Genomic DNA, 7,252 nt, shown 5'->3' on the forward strand with positions numbered 1-7,252 from the left:
ATAATTAACTTTGAAAACTAATCCCAAGACCTTCCTTCATATATGACTAAGTGATTCCTAAATTTCATCATATTTCTTAACCCATCAGTTATAAACATCTCTCATGAAGCTTTAGCACAAAACTCTCACCAATACAGAGTGCAAGCGTGCCCCTCTCATGTACCATACTCCATGATCTTCAGCCTATTCTGCTGTGGCTATTACATGAAATACTGTATAGATGAATGCATTTCAGGATAGACAGCTGAATTCAGCTATTATTGGAAGCTTGAGGAATTCCTCCATTCAGCTGTTTGGCTAAAAGAAATTTTACAGAGAGACAGCCAAATTATAAGGAACAGAAATGTTCATACAAGCTTGTAAATTTCAGCTTTGTGTTTTACTTTTAAAATGAAACATTATTATTTAATGTCTTTGAGCTACAGTAGTGTCTCTTGAGAATTGCCCTGGCTCACATCACTGAAACAAACAAACCAAAAAATACAACAAGATTGCACAGATTTACTTATCAATCCAGGAAGTGGACCAAACAATACAGAACAAGAGGAAATAAATCATCTCCATATTTTATAATGTTCAACAGGTATTATCTGTATTTTATTTAAAGACAAGAAAGAATGAAAAGTAAATCTGCTTTCCAACCATCCTAAGCATTTTTTTCAGTGACATTTCATTCAATTAGATGTACACTACTACTTTCCTGAAGCCTACTTTGCATATTTATTCTTATTGCCATAAGAAATCTTTGTTACATTTTCACAACTTACTCTGAAGTACAACTGCTTTATGCACTTGTGCTGACACACAGAGTTTTACAGCACAATACATACTTGCTGTTGCCAAGTCCTTTGCTTCAAATTTCCCATGCTTTTAGCCTTTGCTGTTCCCAGCAAAAAGAAAATTGAATTTTCAGCACTATCCAAACAATGTGAACGTAGCAATGGCTGTTCAGGGGCAAATGTGAAGTTCATTTAGGCCAGAACCATTTCACTAGCAGTGGTCAAAGGCAGTGACCTAGGAAAAAACCCCATATTAGGACAACTCTCAAATAATACAGTAATCCCCTGGAACACACTTCTGGCTCCCAGCAATGTGTGGCTCAAAGACTTAAATGTGAAAAGACTGGAAGCATTGGTATATGATAACACTGTTTTCAGCAGGGCTGGAAAGAAGAGCAGAAGATGGCATACTTTAAAAACGAAGGAAATTTCAAAAGGAAATATGTGCCCTCATCACACATACATGCCACTTTATTCTATCCAACAGTGTTTCTTGCTCCCAGTATTGCCTTTACCCTCAAAATGTGCTGTTCTCCATATGGAAGAGGTGGCAAAAATGAAAGTGTTTCCCTTCTTTCCTCAGAAAACCTCCTCCTGACTAGAGCTGGCCTCCTGTTCCATTCCACTTGACTAAACCAATCTTTTTCTCTTCCCACACTAGCTCCATCTGCCGCCCGTCTCTCCAGCAGAGCCAGATGCCAGCAAAGCAGACTGCTGTGGGAGGAGAAAGTTCTGTCGCTGGAATTTCATCCCTACACTCTGCAGGGGGCCAGCCTGTGAAGCATGGGGAGGATACAGAGAGCAACTTCCTCTCTTCCACACTCCTTCCTCTGCTCATCAGTAAAGAAGGCAGCTGAGGACATGAGCAGAAGGATAAAACACCAATGTGTTCTCTTAAATATGCAGTTTTAATATTCATATAGCAGAAGTCTTACAGTTGTACTCCAGACTTGAGCATGGTACACACCAGATAAACACGGGAGAAGACATAAGTCCTGCTCCAAAGACCTTACAATCCAACAGAAGCAGAGATGCACATTTGTGATAAGAATCAAATGAGTGACTAGAGCACAGATGACAGAGGAAAAAAGACTCGGATTTATAATCAGGAGAGATTTTAATGATGGAGTAAAAAGACAATACTTTCTGGAGAGATGGAAGTCAAAGAAAGAATCAATGGATGAGTGTTGTTAAGCTGAGATAATTGCAAAGGAAACTGCATGTAGAGAAGGAAAGAGTAGGATGAAAACATAGAGAAAGAAAATGTGGGTTCTTTATACACTTGATGTGATCTTGCATGAAACGGAAAGACAGGTAAGAACTTTAGATAAACAGTCTAGTAACAGAGGAGGATCTGCATGAGCAATCTTGTCAGAGAAAGGAGCAAGAATGTGTGTCACTGAGTGAGAACAAGAACTCATATAAAATAAGCAAGTGTGCATATGTGTGAGACAGGGACACAGACTTCATTTTTCTGGGAGAAAGAATCATGGGAACCAGGAGACTAAAGAGACTATAAAACAAAAAAGGCTGGTGTATGGGTGCAGCAGAAAGTTTTGAGTGGGGTTGGCAGGACAGAAGAAAGTGAAGGTACAGAGCAACCTAATAGAAGACCAGAATTATGCATAAGAATCTCAAAGAGCACATATAACTTACAGAGACATAGCAAGAAAAATCAGTAAGTTGACTTGACAAGGAAAATAAGAAGGAAATAGACACATCACATTGCAGCAGAGTAAGGGATCACAGCAGAACAAATGGAGTGACAGGATGGAGAAAAAGGAGGAAAGAACATACACAAAGATGATAAAAGTCAGTAAAGAAGCATTAGTTAAGTGAAAGCACTGTGTAAAAACTCCTAATGGGAAAACTGGGTGCGTAGACAAAGGTGACTGGAAATGGATGGTCACTGTAAGTGTAAACTCTTAGGGTTTGCCCCATCTTGGTATCCTCACATTTTAATCTTCATTTTCCCTCGGAAAAATGCTGTTTCCTTGTCCTCCACACCCCCTAACTTCCGAGCTGTAGTTGCACCTTTATGCCATTTGTTTCACTATTTCTAGTGGCAACTCTTTTTCTTACGTCTACATGGGAAAAAGATCTTATTTTTTTCAGATACTCTATCACAAAAAAACGTGCCAAAAATCTCCAGTTTCCTTCCTCCTGTCCCCATAACGCTCTTTCATTCATTCTTCTTTGAAAAAAAATCCAAACCAAACCAAACCACACCAAGCCAAAAAAGGCTGGGAAACCTCAACAATACGGTGGTATCTTAAGTCCAAGACATTCAGCGAACCTTTCCTGAGCTGCATGTACATTCTGCGCCCCAGGTCTCCTCCGTGCCCGGGTGAGGTTTCCCGTCTCCCGCGGGCTGCGCTCCAGCGCCCGGCATCGCGCTGCCGGGATAACGGGATCTCCGGCTGAAACGCATCCATCAGGCGGGGCAGCGCGGGGAGGGGAGCTAGCTACCGGCTGCTGGAAGGAAAGCCTACACAGACGTATGCCCTGGCTGCTGGAAGACATGGCTGGCTGGCTATCTGATTTGATTTGAGGGACATAAAAAAAGGGAAGGGAAGAAAGGGAGAGGGGGAAGCATACACGCTCGCACACGCATCCGGCTGTTCTTACCTCCACATTGAAATACTGCTCCGCTTTGCACACTGTAGCACATAAAATCCAAATGAAGGTTTGCAAGAAAAACACCCTGGATTGAGAAACGAAATCCAACCGGCTTCCAGTGCTGGATGCGAGTACGATCATAGTGAACTGTGCTTCAGCGGGTGGAAGACCTCTCCTTCTCTCTCTTTGCCTTAAACAAATGCACAAAACAAACCAGCCTCCCCCGAGTCGGTGAAGAGCCCGTAGCGCAGGTTCACCCACAGCCGGGGAGGAGGAGGAAGAGGAGGAGGAGGAGCAGACACTTCACAGCACAGGCGGCGGCGCGGCAGGGTCAGCTCTCGCTCATCCTCACCACCAGCCCCGTAAAGAGGGAATGAATGTGGCGTCCGAGTACACTCGCTGCTCCGGCACGACTCCTCTCTGCCCAGCAGCAGCAGCCGCCTCCCCGTGTCCTCCCTCCGCTCCCGCCTCCTCCGCCTCTCCTCCTCCTCTTCTGCCTCCTCCCCTTCAGCCTCCGCCTCCTCCCGGGGAAGGCGGGCCGGCGCGGCGCGGCTCGGCTCGGTTCTGCTCGGCTCTCTGCCGTGGCGTGGCGTGGTTCGGCTCGACTCGACTCGGCTCGGCTACCTGCCCTGCCCTGCCCTGCCCTGCCTTGCCCTGCCCTGCTTCGCCTCGCCCTCCGCCGCTGCCCTCCACTCCAGAACGTTCAGCCGAAACCTTCGTGGTCCCGCCCCGTAGGCGGCCTAAAGGCGACGGCCCCACCAGGCGGCCCCGGCGCGCCAGCGCCACACGGCCGCGCTCGGCGAGCTGCGGCCCGGAGCCTCCGTGGGCGGCTGCTGGGGATCGGCGGCCCGAGAGTAGCCCGCGGCCTTTCCCCACGGTCCCGTCCCCAGGAGCCGAAGGAGTGCCAGAGCTCCCCCCGCCTTCTTCACCGGAGGCGCCCGGCGCGGAGCGAGCGCCCTGAGGCACCCGCGGTGCCCGTGCCCGGGAACGCCGCGCTCCCCTGCCCGCGGTGCTGCTTGGGTGATGAAATCCTGCTTAATGCTTCCGAAAACATGGCCATACACTTAAGGGAAATCAGCATGTGAAATACTATAGCACAGACTAACTTCATGCTGGGTATTGTCATATTCAAAATGCCTTACGATTATGGCAGATGAACTACTCCTGCAGTGATTTAATAGTAAACGGGACTTTTTATCCGGCCCTTTGATCTGTTATCCAGTATAAGGAAGGTGAGATGATCCATAACATCAGTGGACGTGATACTGCTATAATGCATCTTGAGGAAAAACGAGGAGGGGAAAAAAATCCCAAAACTCCAAGTTTACTGAAGGGAAAAAAAAATAGAGAATTTAAAATTAGAATTTTTTTTTTGTTTGTTTGGTTATCAAGAAATATGCAAAGATACTTGATCATTATATGGGCCAAGTAGAAAACAGGAAGTAGAAAACATACCTGATGTGAAATTTCCTGATGTGAAATTTGCATAATCTGATCGTTGAGCCCAATGGCTGAAACACATGCAGACTACATGTACACAATTTTGAATGCACCTGGTAGCAGAATGTAGGAGTGTATTAGGTTGTCCACCATTTTGTATATTAAGAGTAATTTTGTATATTAAGAGTTTTATGGAGAAGTCATGATCTGCCTAATCGAAAGTAATCCTGTTTAACCAGAATTCCTTATGTGGTATACTTTTTTCATATTAAGTACTTGATCTAAAGGCATTTTCTGTCCTGATTCTTAGTGATGTGAATGATGAAATTATGAAATACAGAGCTGTCAGCAAGCTAAATGGACCTGTTGGCACTTTGGTAACAAATGTGGGAAGTCAAATTAAATAAATGAATAATTAAGCACAAGTTAAAGAAATTTCTTGGAAGAAGCAGGAGAAAACGTGATACTGACGCATGGAAATTATATTTGGGAAGAAAAATTAAAAAGTAAAATCAAAAGGATACTGGTAAAATAACAGCACTTCAGAAAATAATCTGGGGGCTGTAATGTAAATATGAGTCAGCAATGTGTTACCATTAAAGAAAAAAGACGGCGTCACTGTGGAGTGTATTAATAGGTGTGCAGTACATTTGACAGGGCAAACCCTTTCTGCAAAGAGTTGAAGAAGCCAACTGTGTTTGGTCTCAAACTGAAGGCAGTCCAGAAGAAAATTACAACATATTAGAAGATGCATAAAGTTACAGATGGGTATAGAAGTTGGAAGAACACGTGTTTAAGAAGATAGAAATAAATGAGCTCTTTATGTGTAAGTGTTGCTGTGAAAAGGACAAAAATACTTAATTCTTTCTGGGAAAAAAAAAACCCAATGATCTAAATTATTCGTAAAGTTCAGATTCAATGTTTGACAAAACTTTCTAAAGTGTTATGGTTTTGTACTGAAATATATATGTTTTTATACATACTGGAACAATAATGTCCCAAATTTAGCATTTGGAACAAGATACCTACCTAGTGGAAGTGTGGAATGTCTTCCATGTGTAGGTTTGATAGGCAAGATTATTAGAGTTAATCTCTCTAATCTTAGAGACGTAATTGTATTATGAGATCTAGTAAACTTGTTTACTTCTAGCAAAAGTAATTTAGTGATTTCTTTTGTTTTATTACTGTGAATTCATCACTGTAACTGTATGAAGGAAACACTAACTTTATGCTATCCCTATTGTTTTTCCTCTTTCCCAAAGGGGTTGTGTGTGTGTGTCCCCTCAGCAAACACTAGCTCTGTGCTTCCCAGTCTATTTTGTAGAGCCTGCCATTAGTACAATATCCAGAAATGGAAACGAAAATGAAAATAGGTAAGTTACTGTAACGGGAATTTCATTGGTCTGTCCTGCCAGACCTATGTGTGGCTATTTATTGTGAAAAGAGCAGGGCCATAAATGCAGCTACCTCTTTTCTTTACACTGCATCCATTGGGAGAAAGAAGAAGAAAAGCAATGATATGAAGAGAATGGTGGACAACGAAGGCACATGAATATTTCTTAAGCATGTTTGAGGAAGAGAGGGAAAGATCACACAGGCAGAGAGAGATTGGTAAGGAAAGGCAGTAGAAATGTATGAATAGGAGCACCAAGGGAGAGACAAGGCATATGAAGGACCGAGAAGATATTTGAAGTGAAAGATAGCATTCAGGAATGCTTGTGTGAGTGAAGAAATGCCAGCAATGGTGGGAAAAGGCTTTGAATATTTATGAGTAAGCTGCGGGCAGAAACACACAAAAGGATGGTCAGAGCCTCATGGGACATGTAAGAAGGAAAAAGAAAATAGAAAAGAATCTAAATCTCCATACTGAGCAATGTTTGTGCTTATGTGTGTATGGGATTATGATCGAGATTAAAGAAAAGACAAACAAAGCAACAAAGATGAAAGGGTAAATAAACAAGTAAAGAAGGAAGAAAGCTGATTAATGAAATAGGAAAAAAATGGGAAGTGTTTGTTGAAGTGATTGTGTGATTCAAGTCTTGTACTTTATAAGCACCTTACAGATTTTTATCTTTATCAAATGCCCTTATGATTTCTATATTCTTGCCTATGGCAGTTACCAGCAGTAATTAATAAGCAGTGAGCTGGTTTGTAGGGAAGCAAAATTTAAAAAGGGAAAGTTTTAGTTCTAAAACTTTTAGCTTTTAAAAAGGCAGGAAGAGATCTGTCTCTCTATTGTGTTACCAGTCAGCCCATATACCATCAGAGTTTCTTAGACTCTAGAATGTATCTTTTATGGATGACGGTAGTCACAGATTTGCAATGAATACATACCAGAATCTGACACAGACATGATGCATTCTCATGTCCAGCTTTGAACACAAGGCAAAAATATTTCCCTGTTCTGTTTACCA

The 7,252-nt window shown here is 42.7% G+C and overlaps 2 protein-coding genes across 2 annotated transcripts in view; one reads left to right on the top strand and one right to left on the bottom strand.

Moving 5' to 3' along the window:
- Positions 1 to 3,856, bottom strand: part of MMP16 (matrix metallopeptidase 16) — a 168,131-nt gene extending 164,275 nt beyond the window's left edge. The window contains exon 1 of the mRNA XM_041412753.1: positions 3,408 to 3,856. Within this exon, the coding sequence (XP_041268687.1) occupies positions 3,408 to 3,539 (132 nt within the window). The 5' untranslated portion in view covers positions 3,540 to 3,856. The remainder of the gene's footprint in view (positions 1 to 3,407) is intronic.
- On the top strand, positions 3,772 to 4,359 carry LOC121340331 (vegetative cell wall protein gp1-like). The gene has a single exon (XM_041413025.1). It carries the CDS (start codon positions 3,772 to 3,774, stop codon positions 4,357 to 4,359), a length of 588 nt encoding a protein of 195 aa, XP_041268959.1.
- The last annotated feature ends 2,893 nt before the right edge of the window (positions 4,360 to 7,252 follow it).

The sequence above is a fragment of the Onychostruthus taczanowskii genome, unplaced genomic scaffold (assembly GCF_017590055.1).
Source record: "Onychostruthus taczanowskii isolate IOZ18803 unplaced genomic scaffold, ASM1759005v1 scaffold4, whole genome shotgun sequence".
Classification (NCBI taxonomy): domain Eukaryota; kingdom Metazoa; phylum Chordata; class Aves; order Passeriformes; family Passeridae; genus Onychostruthus; species Onychostruthus taczanowskii.